Below are 20,630 nucleotides of genomic sequence, written 5' to 3'. Positions count from 1 at the left end.
TGGTGATGTGCAGCCTAACCTTTGTTGTGGTAAAACGCAATTGGGAGACTTTCGCAGTGCAGCAGAGAGAGATAGAGCGCGCTCGCGTGCGTGTGTGCGTGTGTGTGTGTGTGTGCTTGCAGCGAGTGTGTGTGTGTGTGTGTGCGTGTGTGTGTGTGTGCGCGCGCGTGTGTCCGCTCGCGTGGCCTATCCTTACAATCAGTTTTTATGTTTTCATAGTGCGAAATCAGATTTACTAGTGCCTATTATCTATGACGATTTTGGTTCACAGCCACAGTAAACAGACTCGACCGCTTTTATTTGATCCCATCCCATGTCGTGTTTGTCTGTTCAGTCTAAATAGTTTTTATACACCTGTCATTATAGGCACACGTGGTCTTGAAAATTTAATTGCATGGGAAGTAAAAGAAGTACAGAATGAGGAAGTTGCAGTAATACTGCATTAGCTGTGGCCTGTTGGGCAAAACTGGCCCAGCTGCACATGTTGGTTCATAAGTAGGACATCACATTATTCAGTAACCTCCAAATAGGGGGACATAAATTAGCAATTTCAGCAGCTGCTTAATATGGAGGTCAAGGTGGTCAACATAGAAGTGCTAAAAACATAACTACATTGGGGTATTCCTACAAACCTATTAAGAATAGTTATCACACACACACACACACACACACACACACACACACACACACACACACACACACACACACACACACACACACACACACAAATAGATTAGTAGATTTCTGTATACGGCCAGGTCTATTCTTAAGTCCAGGGCTGTGTGTAGAGAGTCTCCTCATAATGAATGAGACGGCCTTCAGGATTCCTCTGTGCCATATCTAAGCTGTTGAGGTGCAGCTCACGATCAGCTGCTCTCGCACAAAGGTGAGACACAAAGGCAGTTGTCCCACACTCTCTCATCCTCAGCCTTGCTGAATTGAATATAGATATATGGCACAGGTAACCCCCTAACCCTGGCAACCTTAATGCCATGGTCTATATACCAAATTAAAACTGATTGAATGTTGTTTCGCTTTCTGTTCTTCAATAACCTTGCGACTTATGTAGTGCTTTGTTTTATGTCACAACAAGTTCTGTATTTATGTGTCTTGCCTGAGCAACACCATGACTTCTCCTTCTCCTGCCAACTTCCCCTTGGCTGGCTGAGGGCCGTGGAGTCCCAGTTACTCCATGCTTCTTACACAGATAATATCTGAAGAAATAACGGCACATCATACCTTCTGGCTCAAATGGGATATAAAGCTAGGTGTGTGTGTGTGTGTGTGTGTGTGTGTGTGTGTGTGTGTGTGTGTGTGTGTGTGTGTGTGTGTGTGTGTGTGTGTGTGTGTGTGTGTGTGTGTGTGTGTGTGTGTGTGTGTGTGTGTGTGTGTGTGTGTGTGTACATTAGAAGCAGTAAGAAAGAGTAGTTTTAATATGCCTGTTATTATGTGCACCTGTGTGTCAGATCGCTAGTTAGATAAGATGGAGCCTTAGTGAGGAACTGAACTGTGTGTGTGTGTGTGTCTGTCAGCCATTGACTGACAGATTGGGACTTTGCAGTGGGGGGATGTTCCATACGGCACTTCTTTGTCTTCGTTTTAATATATGCTTGATTCAATAGTTATTAGTGGAAACATCACAATGGATGTAGGGGGTCTGTGATACAGAGAGGAGAGGAGAGACTCAATGACTCATCGTGGGAGGCTGACGCGCAACGTTGAGCCGGCAATACATCTGGATGCTATTCTGAAATGAGGCAACACTGAGGAACACATCATGTCCTGACATGAAACCAGACATTACATGGACATGTGGTTCTCACTCAGTGTACACACCCCTCATGGCTGCATGACATATACAGCTAAATCAGTGAATTTATTATCTAACGGTTCCACCTGCTGGATTATCATAGCCACATCACGAATGCATTTGGACCTGAATTACCTTTGGTGTAATCATCCACACACAAGGTATTCAGTTGTTGAGGGAGCCCAATGGAAGGTCCAACGCAGACAGTGTTGCCACTGTCTCCCTGCAGAGACACTTCAGCCTCTCTTCAAGCGGACCCCTTTTGAAGCAGCGCAGACTGAGTGCCGTCTGCTGAATTCTGACACCCGTCCTCCTTGAATCCGTGCCAAAGAAGCACTTTAATGAATGCTTTTTCACGGCCTTTCATGTTGACTCAATACGACGCAATGTCGCATCTGTCATGGGTGGATGCCACCATCGCTTCCATGATGGGACCCACGGGACTGGCTGCCTGGACACACCGGTGCTGTATAGGGAAGGCCAGCCGGCCAACGCAATCATTATTGGGTTGGTTCAAGGATCAGCCACCCAGGGGCCACCTAAGTATGACTCCCCATGCCCTCGTTTGGTATCGAAAAGAGTTGTAGGGGGGAGGTGGAGGCAAGGTGCAAAGGAGGTTGTCCTGTCCTCATGTATATCTCTGTGTGTAACTCCGCTCGGCTTTAGAAACAGAGAGAAATGAGAGATGTGCTTCTTCCAATGGCTGCACACGGCAGCTTTTGTTCCATGTCCTTTTCAAGCTTGGGTACAGAATATGTTGTGTTTACTGTGCCGCGCAGGTGGTGCCTACTTCAGCCAGAGTCCGTTTGTGTTGTTAGTGTTATCTCTGGACTAAAGGATTTGATGTGGGCTCAGCAGGCTTATAGGTGCTGGTAGTACCGTTTTGTTTAGGTGATACTAAGGTACGTGGTAAGTGTTTAGATCGTGTTACTGTTCAGATGAAGGGTTTGCCCTTTATTTCCTGCCAAAAAATGAATAACTGATGCCCTTTGAAAATCATTTAAATATTTTCCTTTACAGTATATGTCACCACTAATTTGTAGCACAACTAACTACTCAGTGTCTGACTTGGACATTGCATAGGAGCATTGGAATGTAATTATTATGTTGGTAATAATGTTTTCTTGGTCATTGTTTAGTTATTAATCACAAACCTATTCGTCTTTATGGGGACACATTGTTATGTCTCATGTAAGGCGTTGCAATATAAATTTTTCATGCATGATGACCTATAGTAGCTGAACAGCCTCTAGCATGAGATGTGGTCGTGTCGGGCCTTTTATGCTGATGTTAAATTAGCATGGTCATCACGCAGTAGCATAGTCATACAGGCATGATGCAAATTTTTTTCACAACAATGCTATCGCGTCTTATCACACGTGATATAAAAGGCAGTTAGGTCAGGGGGTGACTCAGTTTTTGTTTTGTTGTGCAACTCTGGAATCCGACAGTGCACCACATGATTAGAGATTAGCTGAGTATCTTCCTTCAACGCAACATATTTTGATCAGACAAATTTTTTGTGTCACGCACATCTACCGTGTTCATCATCCTTATCAATATGTTGGCGTTATAAAACATGTTTCTTTGTGTGTTTGTATACGCATTTAAGTTTAAGCTGTCCTATCATTCTCAACTTTTTTGGGGGGGGGCTTGAATTGCTTTGTGCAGTGAATGTCAACTGTGATGTTAACATTCATGCATTTCCTCAATTTGTTTTTGATGAAATCATCTACAGAATGCCAAGCCGCATTATTTTACATTTCCTTTTTTACTGTTTTGAATGATTGTTTTTAGTTCACAGAGTGAAAGCTCCCACTCAGTTCTGCTCCTGGACAAGGACCTTTTGAATGACCGTATGCGGCATCCATCATAACCCAAATGAAAGTAACCCAGCGGCAACCCAGAGGGAAGGAAAGGATTGAAGCAATATCAGGACCTAAAAGAGCCCTGAGTGCACAACCAGAGAGAGACGGCTCTTCATTAGTCTTCATTAAATCCCGGTAAAAACCCCCATCTGCTCAGCAGGTTTTGTTCTTCCAAAGCAGGACCACCAAAATAGCTCAGGGGGTTTTCAGATATTTTGGGTTCACCTATGCAGTAGGCATACCTTCTCCCCAACTCAGCCTCCAGCCCTTCCCCAAGCCAGCTCCAGTCCCCCTCGGCCTGCCCGTGAGCCTCTGTTGACACACATAAGCGTGTGGGTAACCTCTGAGTAGGTCGACTCAAGAAAGCACTCAGCGAGAGAACGAGGGTGCAATTCAGTTGTTGGTTTAACATCGCAGACCACTTCCCAGGATAGTGGTGGTTTCTATTCACTTATCTATGTGCGTTGTTTTCTTGGCTCTGTTTTGTTTATTTATTATTTTCAAGGCCTTCCATTCAGCCGTCATCAGAAAGAGGCAATTATCCTTGCTGTTTACTTGCAGACTATTTGCCCTATTTGGGATTCTGGCGAGGTAAAGCATTCAGGCCTTCCAAGAACATGCAAGTTTGCTTTATTTAAATCCAACAAGGACTTCATTCGTAATAAACAGCTTTTTTTAAATTGGGATAATCATGTTGATTACCTCTCCCTTTCAGAATTCCAAGGCGGTGTGTGTGTGTGTGTGTGTGTGTGTGTGTGTGTGTGTGTGTGTGTGTGTGTGTGTGTGTGTGTGTGTGTGTGTGTGTGTGTGTGTGTGTGTGTGTGTGTGTGTGTGTGTGTGTGTGTGTGTGTGTGTGAGATAAACATGAATATTTGATGCTTGCGCATGATGAGTTCCGCCGTTTCAGTGTTCTTTGTATTACTGCGGCTCTCAAGGAGCGGTTTTGTGTGTCGGCGTCGGTGGTGATGGTGATGTTCGCTCCTCGCTCCACCAACCTGTCCCTGTGGAGCAGATATCCCGAGAATCTGTCCCACAGTGTTCCAAAGCTACTCCCCTTCTGTGGGAGTTATGGAAAACATGTAGGCCTATTAACGTGAACATGAAGAATGAGGACATTTATAGAGACATGCTTTGCATGACAATGTGATAATAAATCCCCAGCTGTCCAACTGAGAATTATTATTTGCATTAAAGTATAGCTGAAGGTGTGTTATCAGCTGAAAACCAGTAGTACTGTTGTCTCTTCCGTTTCTTCATTGCGACGAGTCCATATCTTTTCTTTCAGTTCCCACCTCCGGGTGATGAAGGATAATTTAAATAGTGCCTGCCCCTCATTGCCTGGAGTACTTATTGAATGTGATCAAGCTTCTCCTTCTCAGGACGTAGAAATCGAGCCATTCGACCAAATGTGTTTCAAACGTTCCTTTGATGGAGTAAGGAATTATTTATACTATGTCATGGCAAACGGCCAAACTCTGGATTACCCTTAAAAAAAAACATGAAAGAAAATATTATTTTTCCTCTACTTTGCTCATTCAATTTGCTTTCCGACGTTCTATGCAAAAAAATCTACTTAAATCCTCTATATAGATGCTAAAGGGTCGATCCTCATACTTTTTCGCCCCATGTGTATATATACTGTAAATCTAATTTGTCTAGGGATATTCTGTCATATTTCAGAAAATTTTCTCGGAATACCGCTTTTCATCGTCATAGAAAAAGAGGGAATTTTTTTTCCAGTTCAACTGGAAAGTCCTACTTGATCTCGACCAAAACCCTTAGGCATTCATCAAGCTGTTCTTCCCTCAAGAACTTGATTGGCAGGTTCAAGTAAATCTCTACACGCAACTACAGCGCATTTAACAACAACACATGGCGGTCCTGAGCTCAGGAGGCGGGTGATCTTAGCTGCCCAGCTCATGGGGTGGTGATTAAGATAGGCCCTCCTTGTCAATCAACCTGGAGCAGATTGACAAGGAGGGCCTTGTCAATAGCGAAGTTCCAAAAAATAAATTCAAGCCGCTAGAAATTCTGCAATAACCAAGCAACCATTCGGTTGTCATTCTTATTATAATGATGGAAAAAGCATCTTGTTCAACCCTCCTATTGGACAAGGAAACTCAAGTCACTGTTTTCCCTACTTAACAAAATTACCCAACCCCAGGATTCTCTCCCCCCTCACTTGTACACAACCTCCTTCTGCAACTCCATGATGTTCTTTTTCATCGATAAAATCAAAAGCATTCACCTGCACCTTGGATCAACCCCTCATCTCAATATCGACGTTCACCCTTCCACACACCCATTCTCCTCCTTCCAGCTCCCTGATATCTCAGAAATCACTGAACTCATTCGGAAATCCAAGCCATCCACCGGTCAACTTGACCCCCTACCCACACATCTGGTTAAGGCCTCCCTCCCCTCCCTAATTCCTCTCATTTCTGCAATCATCCACTCATCTCTTACTACTGGAACTGTCCCTACATCCTTCAAAACTGCTGCCATCACCCCAATTCTGAAAAAAACAAATTTGACATTCATTTCCACTGTTATGCTGATGACACCCAGCTCTACCTCTCTACTAAAGCCCTCGTCCACTCTCCCGCCCTCTTCCCTTACTGATTGCATCTCTGAAATAAAAACCTGGTTCACCTGCAACTTTCTCAAACTCAACAGCAATAAAACAGAAGTCCTCCTCATCGGCACCAAATCAACCCAGACAAAACCTGACAGCTTTTCCATCACTATCGATAACACCTCAGTCTCCCCCTCCCCTCAGGTTAAGAGTCTGGGTGTCATCCTCGACAGCACACCATCATTCCAAGCACACATCATTAACATCACCAGGTCTGCCTACTACCATCTACGCAATATCAACCGCCTCCACCCATCCCTCACACCCCATAGCACAGCCATCCTTGTTCACACCCTGGTCACTTCCCGCATTGATTACTGTCACTCCCTCCTCTTTGGTATCCCCCTCAAGTCCATCCGTAAGCTTCAACTGGTCCAGAACTCTGCCGCACGCATCATCACCAGAACCCCCTCCATTAATCACATCATTCATGTCCTTCAGCAGCTTCACTGGCTCCCGGTCAAAACCTGCATCCATCCAAGATTCTGCTCCTCACCTTCAAGGCCCTCCACAACCTCGCCCCTTCATACATTTGTAAATTGTTTCAATGTATCTTGTTCTTGCGTTTTTTATGATTGTTGATTTAGTTTTTTAAACACTGCCCTGTAAGGTGACCTTGAGTGCTATGAAAGGCGCCCTCAAATAAAATGTATTATTATTATTATTGACATGGCTGAACATAAGGAATCTAAACCACTATCCTATGTAATGGCTGATACATTGGCTGGTGCTGGAAATGAATCTGAAATAACCCTGACATTCATGAAGAAGTGGTTCTGTTCTGCATCGCCCGAACATTGACCCCTTGTTTCAAGGCTCCTCCTAAAAGCCTTTCCACTTTAAGTCCTGGATTAAAACGCCAGTGTCGCCTTGGTTTTTATATAAAATATATATATACACGCACGCCCACGCTGGGGGACATCCAATGGCAGCCCTTGTAGATTAAGGCCCAGCAGACTGTGAGCGTGCGCTGGGATGAGCCTGAGCAGATGGCGTTCTGTTTACAGTATATCTGGTTAGCGCAGACTTGTCAGCAGTTGCTAGTGGCGTTCCTGTGACTGGCGGTTTGAGATGTCGGAGCTGGGCGGTCGCCGCCGCCACTGCCGCCGCTACGGCCCGGAAAAAAACGCATGTCACATGGCGTTCTGTCATTGGTCGTAATTGCTGGCAATGTCAAATGGTTTGTGGAAAAGCGGATGGAAGTCCCTACTGAATGCCATGTTATCGTCAACAAGTTAAGTTGTTTTTTTGTGTAATCTAATTTTATGAATAATATGATATATTTGCTTTAAAACTTGGCATTGGTCCAGTGGATGGAGCTCGACAATTTGAGAGCCCAGAGAACAACTTTAGGAGGGTGACGGTGTCAATGCTTGACTCATGTAAAAGAGGTGGATATCCGCGGGGCTGGATTTAATGAATCTCTTTACCAATTCTACGGCCTTCTCCCTAACGAAACAGCTAGCAATCAGACCGAGCCTGGAAGAGATGGATGATGAAACACCCGAGAAAAGGTGTAACGGCTCCTGCTGTTGTGGATGTTATGTGCATGAATGCCTTCGCTTTGAGCCAGAAACCACTCTCCGCTACTCGGGTATTTCAATTGCAACTCCAGAGACAAAAGCAGAGCTCTCTCATTCGCTCCGGCGCCGTCTACACTTATTTTTCTGCCGCAAAGTACAGAGACAGCGCAAGATACATACAGATGGAGAGAAAGAGAGAAATAAAATTGAATTTAACATTGAAAAAAATACAGAGAGAGAGAGAGAGAGAGAGAGAGAGAGAGAGAGAGAGAGAGAGAGAGAGAGAGAGAGAGAGAGAGAGAGAGAGAGAGAGAGAGAGAGAGAGAGAGAGAGAGAGAGAGAGAGAGAGAGAGAGAGAGAGAGAGAGAGAGAGAGAGAGAGAGAGAGAGAGAGAGAGAGAGAGAGAGAGAGAGCCCAGTGCAGCCTCTGCTTTAACAATTAATTTAAGAAGAGGTGAATGGAAAATAAAATATTTAAAAAATAATAAAGAAGAGGTGGATGATGGCTAAAGGGGTCTCTTGAATTGATACATCGCCACAATGGGTGCTCTTGAAACATTTGTTGTTTTCACAGCTGTATGTTAATAGGCAGTGGGGCAGCGCTGTCGCTTGGATTCGGCCCAGCCGCCGTCTCAAAGCACTTATTCAATCAAACATGTCGCTGGATGAGTGTGCACTGGACATTACAGTCAGGAAAAAATAAGGCGAGAGAGCGACTGAGTCTGTAAGTAGCTAGTTGTCCATTCTGTTTCAACTTTATAATACCCATTTTTACACTCATGAAAATGACCCCAGGCTATAAAGCACATTTGTAACAGACCAGGCCAGAGATTGTAATCAGTTGGATGTCAACACGAAATACAGACGCATGTTGCATAAAAAAATTGCACGTTTATAAACATAACATTTACTATGAAATCTGTTAATGCATTGATCAGATGCTTGATGGTCTTTGTCCGCCTACCCAACAACTAAAATCATCGTTATGTCCTCCTTTGCCAATAGACCAATAGAAACGTGTCTATCTGTGTTTCCATACAATCTGCAGGAGGCCTCTTAGCAGAGGGGCGGTGGTGTCTGTAAAGGTGGACAGATTGAGATGAGTCAGGCTTAACCAGTGCTGTTGTTGATACGAGAAGACGGCTGAGAAGAGATTGAGTTTTCCGGCTGACCTTTTGTCAAGCCCAGAGCGCAACGGGAGTCAGAGAGGCGTCCCTCCCTGAGTGTTTGTCATGTGTCGCACCACACACACACACACACACACACACACACACACACACACACACACACACACACACACACACACACACACACACACACACACACACACACACACACACACACACACACTTACTTAATTCAGCCCTGCCTCTGGTTACTACAGTTCTGCCTCTGGTTACTACAGTTCTGCCTCTGGTTACTACAGTTCTGCCTCTAGTTACTACAGTTCTGCCTCTAGTTACTACAGTTCTGCCTCTAGTTACTACAGTTCTGCCTCTAGTTACTACAGTTCTGCCTCTAGTTACTACAGTTCTGCATCTAGTTACTACAGTTCTGCCTCTAGTTACTACAGTTCTGCCTCTAGTTACTACAGTTCTGCCTCTAGTTACTACAGTTCTGCCTCTAGTTACTACAGTTCTGCCTCTAGTTACTACAGCTCTGCCTGTAGTTAATACAGCACTGCCTCTGGTTACTACCGTTCTGCTTCTGGTTCTGTTCTTTGGGCCATTGAGTCTGGCATCACATTGATGAGCCATATTCACTCCCTCATTAAACCTCTCTGTCTCTGCTCCAGGCTGATCCAGTTTTTTTCCTTTGTGTGAGGAGGACAGACATGTGTGCGCTACTAATGGTGTACACAGACTTACTGGGTCATTGTTTGTGAGGAAATATTAGGTAATTTTAGTAATAATTACATTAACATAAAACCATTAGAGATATTGTCTATGGATCGGATGATGCATCGATTTTCTGGAGCACTGTTGATTGGATTTATAAGTAGATTATTTCCTTCATTATTGCGTCATTTATTCGTGAAGGCCTACTCGTCTACTGTGTGTGTGTGTGTGTGTGTGTGTGTGTGTGTGTGTGTGTGTGTGTGTGTGTGTGTGTGTGTGTGTGTGTGTGTGTGTGTGTGTGTGTGTGTGTGTGTGTGTGTGTGTGTGTGTGTGTGTGACAATTCTGCCACTAGCCTTATTTGTTGATTCATACCTGGTTCCCTTCAATTACGATTCTCTTTGTTTTTGTCATCTGTACCAAGATTTTGTTTTCATCTGGAAGCGATTTCAAAAGTAGAATTATACAGACTTCATACCTAGTCAATTGGATGACCTGAATCCCAGGAGCAGATTCTGTACACCAGGTCGGTGGACGTGCTAAGTGTGTGTCAAGGGGCTCTGATGGACCGGGGACAGAGCGAGACGGCGGGGATCAGGCTTACCTGCCTGCTCCTGGGGGACCCATCGGAGGGTGGAAATGAAGGACTGGGGTGGTGGTGGTTGGGGTGGGTGGTGGGTGGTGGTGGTTCATGGAAACCCATTCCACACGGGGGCTCTGCAATCTCCCCCGGCGACAGGATTATATGGCACAGGTACACCTTCCCCCACCTCCCTCTCCCTCTCCTCCTGTATAGCGTGACGTGTCATTACTGCTGTGAATGGAGCAGCACTGGATGTACAGGACGGTTTGGAGGAGCCGAAACAAAGCGTGTGTGTGTGTGTGTGTGTGTGTGTGTGTGTGTGTGTGTGTGTGTGTGTGTGTGTGTGTGTGTGTGTGTGTGTGTGTGTGTGTGTGTGTGTGTGTGTGTGTGTGTGTGTGTGTGTGTGTGTGTGTGTGTGTACGCCCGCTGAGTCCTTAGCTCCGCCCCCTAGGCGGAACCCTTCCCGTAATTGTCGCCCGACTCAAAGAAGAGAGCAGGTGTGCCTCTTGGCTGCCTGTCTGCCTGCGTGTCGGTCTGTCTGCCTGCCTTGAGGCTGGACTCCTGGATTTCCGTCCTCCTCAGTAGGTCTTCCACCCGGGCTTTGTGGTTCTTGGGGAGGCAGTCGGGGAGGGGAAGTCCTTCAAGCGTCCAGCAGTCATGGCAGAGCTTCAGCCCCGGTCGGAGAGTAAGTAAAGAGGAGTGGTAAAACTGTGCAGGAGTTTGCATCGCTGAGGAACAGTATCCTGTGTAATCTGGTATTTAGAGTATTTATATCTCAAGGTTTAGAAGTGTGAATGCGCGCGTGTGCCAGTCCTATTCAGGTTCATGTGAAGCCAGAGGAGCGTTTAACAGTCTCAGGGCTGAGGGTGATCGGTGTATCACCTCCATTGGCCGGATTATCCATGGGATTGAATTAAAGGGGCAGAGGGATTAGAGCTACAGGTGACCATCCCGGTGGCGCTAATTCCCCTCCCAGCTACACCAATGGGACGTGATATAACTACCTTTTTCATTTGAATTTTCTCACCAGCATCCATAGATGCATCATTAAGAGGTGGACAATTTCCAATAATATATTGGTTGAAAAATACTAATGATTGCATTTTTTGTCATGATGGATGTTTCGTTTTTGTTTGATAATCCAGAACATTGAATCGATCATTAATATCTCATGACTCTAACAAGACTTTAATTCTGAAATTTCCTGGCCTGGCCTTTGAAAGATCACCCATTGCATTGCGAATCCCCACAGGGTTATTATTTGCAAACCTGATCCAATGGTTTCCACAATGGTTAGTGTCAAAGCTGTTTGTCGCTATGGTACTGAGTTTGTCTTTCCCTTATTTGCTTTAGATTTGCGTACCCGTTTAGCAGCTAGGTCGGTGTTGTCGGTATCTCCCTACTGTAAACTGTAAATATTTGAACACCTTCAGTTAAGTGTCCAGGATTATAGTTTTAGAGGTGACAACAGGACACATTGGGATGTCCCCTGCCGTGCGATCAACGCGAGCTCTGATCATCGGCTCTGGAACAGAGCTCTCGTCGATATGTACTGTGCTGATCACATCGGCTCTGGCCTTCTTCATGTCACCCACGCTGCTCATCAAACGCCTACACCGTCACGCATCACACGAGGCACTGCGGCCCCCTCTGCATTTCCTTTCAAGAGGAAGAGGCTAGAACGGATCTTGAGACGGCAGTAACCTTGAAATTCAAGGTTTTTCCCACGTACAGCTGCCCACCCTCTCGCAAAATCGATTTCCTCCGGCCTACGTTTTGTTCCCGACGTAAAACGTTCCTCCCCGGTGTGCACGGAAAGAAGAAAACAAAACATGTTTGTCATGAGAAGCGACGGCCCACATATTTTCTGGCAGAAGACCCGCAAAATGCCCGACCTTGGTGCTGACTCTCATCTCTTCTTCTTCCTTCTCTCCCAACTCAAGTCATGAGTCATTCAATCACTTGGGCGAGGTCGCAGCCGGGTTTTGTTCCAGACAGCTGCAGGGAATAAAGGCTGGCAAACGTTGATAACTTGAATTCATCGCTGGAAGAGACTTTATTTCCCTGTGCTTTTCTAAAGGTAACAAGAAATTACCCAATTAGATGTTTTTGTTCCAGAAGCAATCATTTCTCTGCATTTAAAAAGAATGGCCCCTTTATTGAATCTGCCAGCTTAATTAAGGGGAAAGCTTGCCTATTCTTTTAGTATGATTGATTTGGCTTCGTGCTTTTCATCAGTGTTGTGCACAAGCTGTGTTTATATTTTAATACCCAAATTGATGTCCCTCTTGTTTGAGGTGATCTTCTGATTGAACAAATGTTGCAATATAATTCTGATAAACCTGCTTTCAGAACTCTTTCTGCTCCTGCAACTACTAGTAATATGACAGATGGATCGATAAAGCTTTTAACATATACTTTGGTGTACGGCCGTTGAGCTTTATTTATATTATTCATACCACTGTTCAAATCGTGTTCAAAAATATGTTGATATTATAGGCCTTGCGGTTCCTTCAGAGTGGAATCGTGTTAGCGTAGCATAGCATTCTGAATGGCAAGCACAGTTGTTAAGCCGCGTCATGTTATTCTTCCGTGGACCTTGACCAGGGAAGATGTAATTTGTCAACCGTATGGAGTTATGTGTCAAAGTGTGAAAGTCTGATACATGCTCAGTGCGCAGTCTACAATCGATATAGTGTGATCTGTGATGACAGGGCCGTTATTTATGTGTGACCGGTTTGAAGCGGGGCTGAATACTGCTGCGAAGAAAAAAATATTTTTATAACAGCAAAGGATGTTTTCTACTATCGGAGGAAACAAATGGTCATGTTTACTGGCCAAAGTTTTAAGACATCCATCATGAATAAAATACCTTCTCGCTCCGTTGCCTTCAAATAAAATACCTTTCTCAGGATGAACTCGTTTATATTGATCGGTCAAATCACTAATTTGAGCAGTGGAGCGTTGAGGTGTGTGTGTGGGTGTGTGTGTGGGTGTGCGTGTGCGTGTGCGTGTGCGTGTGCATGTGTGTGCATCAAGTCGAATGACTCCATCAGACAATGGGTGGTAGCCATGGGCAACTATGAGTGTTGCATTACACATTCTACTCTGATCAAGACTAGCAAGTGGTTAAATTCAAAGAAGCAACACATTACTGTAAGTCTGTCTGCCTCTCTCATGCACACACACACGCACGCACGCACATGCACAACCACACACACACACTCACGCCCCAGATGATGTGAGTATGATTATTTACAGCCGTACAGCCGTGATCCAGCCGTGATCTCCAGTACCATCAGCACCCCTCCCCCAGAGGAGGGCATATGGGCATAAGTCATTGTGTGTGTGTCTGTGTGCATGTGTTTTATGCATCCTGTCACATTAACATAGTAATTTAGCAGGCAGAGACAGCTTCTTGCATCTTCGTCTGTATGGTGTTTATATCGACACGGGGGATGGCTTTAGTGCCAGTCTGCTCATATGTCAAACTGTTGCGTTGTTCTGTGTGTCTGCCTACCCTTTTTGTTCCAACTGATATCAAACAAAGGCTGCACATATGGGAAAAATACCTAATTTAACCATTATGGACCCACTGCCAACAAAATGAGAGTTGCTTGTATGTTGTAATACCTGGCAGGGCGTGTTTTTGCCCACAACTCATTTCAGGGAAAAGCCTGAGCAAGTGGCCCATTTACCTCTGGTCTCCTGAGACGGGTGGCTTTGGCTGCAGTTCAACAACACGCGCTGCTCGGATCTCCGTGTGTATCGTTGTTATCACTTCCCATCCATCCCATCCCTCCAGCGCCACCACCCTCACCCCCACCTCCCGGACTCTACTTCTGTACCCCCCCCCCCACATACTCCTGTGCTCTCTATCCCCTCCGCTCCGTGTTGAGTGGATCGTTTTCATACCGTTCCACTCGAAAAACAAAAGGGATGCAGATAAGTGGCGACATACCGTTGGTATGTCGCCACTTATCTGCATCCCTTTTGTTTTTGGGAATGTGTGGAAGAACGCTACCTGGGCCGGCCAGCCGGGCCACAGAGGGCTTTGATACACTCCTCCCACCCACGCACTTACCAGCCCAGCTGCTGCCGCCACCGGCTGCGGAGAGAGACATTCACGGGAGATTAAAGGAGGAATCCGCGATAAACAAAAAGGCGCAATAAACAAATCGCGGTAAACGCATGAATCAAGTGGCGAGCTGTTACAATCAAGCGCTTACGTGTGTGTGTGTGTGTGTGTGTGTGTGTGTGTGTGTGTGTGTGTGTGTGTGTGTGTGTGTGTGTGTGTGTGTGTGTGTGTGTGTGTGTGTGTGTGTGTGTGTGTGTGTGTGTGTGTGTGTGTACACACGAGTACACACACACACTGGTATGCATACATTGACAGACACCGAACACATGGGCACACACACACACACACACACACACACACACACACACACACACACACACACACACACACACACACACACACACACACACACCAACACACAGGTATACAAACACAGGAGCACACACATATACACATACACAGGCACAAATGCTTTCACAGACACACTCACACATATGTACACACACACAAACGGGTATATAAACACGGGAGCACACACACATACACAGGCACGAATGCTTTCACAGACACACTCACACATGTGTGAATGTACACATACACACAACTAAAAAAAGGAGGCTAATATCACAACCACCTTGCGTGTGTGCTTGTGTAGCTCGTGTGTTTGTGTGTGTGTGTGTGTGTGTGTGCATCTCTGCCTGTCAATTTGTACGTCTGTTCACGGTAACACATTTAGAAGGTGATACACACAGGGCCTCGGAGGCATGGAGAAGAATGAACCCTGCAGGGACCAGACATGGTTTCATTACCCTGGCTTTGGTCTTTGGTCTGGCGATGCCGGCCGCATGGAGGATTCATCCGCTGCCTCCTTGTCTATCTGACCTAACTCTACGATTGCTGTGGTGTTGGGACATACAGGTCCGAACTAGGGTGAGGGTTAGGGCTAGGGTTAGAAGAAAGAGTAGAAAGAATTGTTGGAACTTGCTTTAGGCTCATCCATTTGTAAAACAAGCTATACAGAGTGGTTTCGAAAGGACATAAAAAAAGAAAGAAAGACAATCATTGAGAAGCACCTTGATCTATAGGTATGTAACGCTGCTATTAGTTATAGCGGCCATTGGTCAGAGCCCGGCGAGAGGCGATGAGACCATAACCCGTGTGTCTGTGTCCTCTTGTGTTCCAGTCTCCCCCAGGCACTAGGCGCCTCCACCCCCAGGGAAGGCCCCCGCCCACGTTGATGCTGCTGGGCTGCCCTCCCCTAGGCTCTCCCCTCCGCCTCCTCCCTCTCGCCTCTCCCCCTCCTCACCCGATCCTCCTCCTCCTCCCTCTCCCCCTCCTCTCCCCGTCGTCATAGCGATGAGCGGCGACCCGGGGTGCGGCCGGCGGGCCAGTGATCCCGCCCCCCTCGGCGACTCGGCGGACGAGCGCACCGGCGAACTCGCCGATGTCATGGCGGCGCTGATGGCGTGCGACCCGCCCCCGCCGTCGACGACGCCCGGCGCCAACGGCCTGAAGAACGGAGCGGCGGCGGCGGCGGCGGCGGCGGCGAGGAGGAAGGGCCAGGGCCCCCCACCCAGACCCCAGCTGACGGGCAGGAAGCTGTCGCTGCAGGAGCGGGGGATGCACCAGGGGGGGGCCGGCCACGCCGCCTCCCACCGCGCGGCCCCCCGCCGGCCCACCGTGGAGTCCAAGCGCGTGTCCATCTCTGACGCCCAGGTGAGGTTCACCACCGTTACCAAGGTGACGTTAGTAAACGTTACCAAGGTGAGGTTCACGGCTGTTACCGTGGCAACGTTAGTAATCGTTACCAGGGTGAGGTTCCCCACCGTTACCAAGGTGACGTTAGTAAACGTTACCCAGATGAGGTTCATGACTGTTACCAAGGTGACGTTAGCCATCGATATCCAGGTAAGGTTTATGACTGTTACCCAGGTGATGATCATTTTCGTTACCCAGGTGATAATCGTTACGCAGATGAGCCTAGCGATCGTTACAAAGGCGGGGCTAGTGAGCGTTGCCAAGGTGAGGCTACTGATCGTTACCCAGGCGATGGTAATAACCATTACCCAAGTGAGGCTTACCCAGGTGAGGTTAATCATCACAACCCTGGTGAGGCTAGTAATCGTTACCAAGGGGAGGCTTGTATTCGTTACCCGGAGGAGGTAATAATCGTTTCTTGTTAATAATCATTAAGGACATGGAGTGTAGGAGGATATTGACTTTGTCTTATAACATGTTTGTATAATATGATGAAAATAGCCCCTTCAAATAGTCAAGAGAGAGGGCGAGAAAGAGAGATGCGAGGGTGAGTGAGACAGAAAGCGCTATCAATTAACTTTACTTGATAGCTCAAATGTACTTTATCGTGATCACCCTCGGTTGGTCTGTTTAGATCAGGCCATTGACCAGGGACTGCGTGTTCTGGTCATTTCCCCCCTCAGATAGTTTTTATCTCAAGGATATTAAAATACTGTTAGATTAGAGCGGCACATTAATGCGACTCGGGATGTGCTTAAGCAGGCATCACTTAATGAATCAGGGTTGGCTAATCTGTGTGTGTGTGTGTGTGTGTGTGTGTGTGTGTGTGTGTGTGTGTGTGTGTGTGTGTGTGTGTGTGTGTGTGTGTGTGTGTGTGTGTGTGTGTGTGTGTGTGTGTGTGTGTGTGTGTGTGTGTGTTCAACTGTGCACCCTCACGTGCGCATGCGTGTCTCTGCGACTCCTGTGAGCATGCGTGCGCGTGAACACCCACTTGCTTGCGTGTAAGCGTAGTAAACTCTCAGGCTCAACATGAGTGATCCTAAAGAGTCAATCCTATAACCTAATAGATTTAAAGATGATGAATCAAGCACGGCCATACACGATAAACATCCCATCACATTATACGCAGCGCTGGTCCACATGCGTCAGATGCAGCCTCTCCTGCTGTCTTTGCGGCACAACGACTGCAGAAACCCTGGCTCGGCCGGTGAGCCTGCCGTGACCTCCGCCGACCCCTTCCGCAGATTACCGCAACAAGCTGCCAGGTCCGTCACAGACACGGCGCCAACCGACTGCCGCGGCGCCACGCTAACAGTGCCTCACTGCTCAGAGACCTGGGGAGACAGCTCTGCCCTGAGATCCTCTGGGGCCGCCCAAGAGAGAGAGAGAGAGAGAGAGCGAGAGGGGGAGAGAGCTCTGACAGGCGCATAAAGACCAGTCGAGGAGGAACGAGAAGTGGAGAAAAACTAGCCTTGCGGGAGTGCCGCTCAGCTGTGAAATGGCAGTTTGCTTCTCTTTCGTCTCGGTTCCTCCCGGGTCGAAACTGAATTTCACTCGGCGCAAATCCTATTTGGCTCCCGGCTCCTGTGTTTCCTGAAGAAAATGCAATTTGACGAGTGAGCCGTAGGGGAACACAACCAAATGTTGTCTGACCACGCCGTAAAAGAGGGTTACAGCCCTGAGACCATGACGTCCCCTAAAGAGGCGCTGTGAGACAGCGTTATAGATTCACCTGGTCAGGGAGCAGGCTCTCTCACTCTCTCTCACTCCCTCTCACTCCCTCACTCTTAACCTCTCTCACTCTTTCCCCCACCCTCAATATTCAAAGGGCTGGAAAAATTGCTCTAACATTGCCAAAGCAGACCATTTCAGAAAAAATAAGATAAGCTTAAGATACAATAGGGTACCACATAGGATACGAAATAATAATAGTTTACATTTATTTTTGTAACAAGGAAATTGTCCAAAAATACAATACAATATAATACAAATTCAGATCCATTCATCTATCTCTTTCTGTGTGTGTGTCTGTCCACTCATCTATAATCTCCCTTCCTTTGTCAAACGTACTCCTCCTCCTCTCGGCATGAATGTAAGTCCGTGTGGGAGGATAGGATGAGCATCAAAACAGCCATTCATCGATGTGTGTGCGGTGAGGATTATGAAATATAATAACTGACCATGTGGATCAGTGGTTTCAAATCAGTCTTCTTTGACCTGTTTGACCCAATCTCCTACAGCCCTCCATTCCTCTATCTTTATTGGGATTCATCTATATTGACTCAGTTGTTAATCCCTGGTGGTTGTCTAACAAAACAATACCCAAACAAAATGTACAGATTTTGAAATCAGTGATATTATTATCCAGTGTTGGAAATGCATGCACTATAGACACCAGTATATGCCACCACCATTAATACCCTGCGCCATCCTCATCTATTTCTTAATATCAACAGTCACATAGAAATTTGAAGTAAGATCTTCTGATTAATCGTGTCATGAAAATCCTGCATCCAGAAAAGGGTGTGTGTGACATTCCCGAGTTTCAGAAGAGAAATTGAGGAGGCGAAGGGAGGTAGAGGTGTGTGTGTGTGTGTGTGTGTGTGTGTGTGTGTGTGTGTGTGTGTGTGTGTGTGTGTGTGTGTGTGTGTGTGTGTGTGTGTGTGTGTGTGTGTGTGTGTGTGTGTGTGTGTGTGTGTGTGTGTGTGTGTTAGGCTGTCCTTGGGTGGAGCCAGAGGGGAGGAGTCATCCATCTGACTCCATGCTGTGGTCAATCTGGAGATTTATTAAGGCCCCAGAAAACCATTTTTCCATTCCTTGCCAAATATGCTGTGTATGTGTGTGTGTGGGTGTGGGTTGTGTAGTGCACACAATATATGTTGTGTGTGTGCGTGCACGCAGACAGCCTATCGCTAAATTGTTTGAGTGTGAGTGAATGTGTGTCTGTGTGTGTGTGTGTGTGTGTGTGTGTGTGCACATGTAGCTGGAGGATTGTCTGTGTGTGTGTGTGTGTGTGTGTGTGTGTGCACTTGTAGCTGGAGGATTGTGTGTGTGTGTGTGTGTGTGTGTGTGTGTGTGTGTGTGTGTGTGGGGGGGGGTTGTGTAGTGCACACAATATATGTTGTGTGTGTGCGTGCACACAGACAGCCTATGGCTAAATTGTTTGAATGAGAGTGAATGTGTGTGTGTGTGTGTGTGTGTGTGCACTTGTAGCTGGAGGATTGTGTGTGTGTGTGTGTGTGTGTGCACTTGTAGCTGGAGGATTGTGTGTGTGTGTGTGTGTGTGTGTGCACTTGTAGCTGGAGGATTGTGTGTGTGTGTGTGTGTGTGTGTGTGTGTGTGTGTGTGTCCGTCCTCGAGGCTGGCCGCTAGCCGATGTGGCACTCATCCATCAGGCTTGACAGAGTATTAGCGGCAGCGCTTAGTTAACAAGACAGTACTCTGGACCTCCAGCACCCCTTCCTCTCTGCTCTTTCCTTTTATTCTCGTATCTCCTCTTCTTCATTTCTCCTCACATTTTATCTCTTTTTCTCTTTCCCCACCAAGTCTCTTTAGCTGTGTTCGAAATCGTTCCCTATCCACTCACTCACTATTCCCTATATAGTGTTCATGATATAGTGCACTATTTAGGGAACAAACAAACGAGAATTCGGACACTACGCTTAAGATTTCTAAACGTCATTTGCGTCAGTAAATGCGCCGGGTATTTGTGTGACGCAGACAGATGCGCCAACATCATGTAAACAAACCGGGCACTCACGACGAAAGCTGGAGGTTGTATTGATGTTGAATGTTACATTTCCTTGTTTAATTAATTTTGAATGTTATATATTCTATGTTAAATCCCAAATAAATTGTTGACATTTCTAAACGAAAGCCGGAGACTCCATCATTAAATGTATTCGTTTTCGCGGTTATTCAGCTTCTTCTTCTCCTCCGGGAAAACACGACCGCATTGCAGTGTGGTATACGGGAGTAACATGTAGGGTACATCATATGTACCCTATTTTAAGTCCACTATATAGTGCCCTATATAGTGGACCACTGAGAATTCGAACACCCTACAAAATGGCGTGCACCCTATTTAGTGCACTACATCCATGATAGGGAACGATTTCGAACACAGCTTTTGTCTTGCTCCCTCCCTCCCTCCCTCCCTCCCTCCCTCCCTCCCTCCTTCACCAACTCATCTATCCCAGTCCCCCTTCCCTCTCACTCTCGGCACCCCCCTGGACTCCCTCCAGGACACCAGCTAAATCTCTCCCTTTCTTTCGTTCTTTCGTTCTTTCGTTCTTTCGTTCTTTCGTTCTTTCGTTCGTTCGTTCGTTCGTTCGTTCGTTCGTTCGTTCGTTCGTTCGTTCGTTCGTTCGTTCGTTCGTTCGTTCGTTCGTTCGTTCGTTCGTTCGTTCGTTCGTTCGTTCGTTCGTTCGTTCGTTCGTTCGTTCGTTCGTTCGTTCGTTCGTTCGTTCTTTCTTTCTTTCTTTCTTTCTTTCTTTCTTTCTTTCTTTCTTTCTTTCTTTCTTTCTTTCTTTCTTTCTTT

At 46.5% G+C, this 20,630-nt stretch overlaps 1 protein-coding gene across 2 annotated transcripts in view; it reads left to right on the top strand.

Annotated features, from left to right (window-relative positions):
* The window catches only part of camkk1a (calcium/calmodulin-dependent protein kinase kinase 1, alpha a), a 47,900-nt gene that overhangs the window by 686 nt on the left and 26,584 nt on the right, over positions 1-20,630 (top strand). Inside the window, exon 1 of one of the 2 annotated variants that reach the window (XM_056595012.1) lies at positions 15,933-16,048. The exons of the other annotated variant lie outside the window; for it this stretch is intronic. Within the exon in view, the coding sequence (XP_056450987.1) occupies positions 15,953-16,048 (96 nt within the window). The 5' untranslated portion in view covers positions 15,933-15,952. Of the gene's footprint in view, positions 1-15,932; positions 16,049-20,630 lie in introns of those variants that run through there. 2 annotated transcript variants of the gene reach the window in all.

Source organism: Gadus chalcogrammus, chromosome 7 (assembly GCF_026213295.1).
Source record: "Gadus chalcogrammus isolate NIFS_2021 chromosome 7, NIFS_Gcha_1.0, whole genome shotgun sequence".
NCBI lineage: Eukaryota > Metazoa > Chordata > Actinopteri > Gadiformes > Gadidae > Gadus > Gadus chalcogrammus.
Note: the sequence above shows the minus strand (reverse complement) of the source record. Positions and strands in the feature narration are given on the sequence as shown.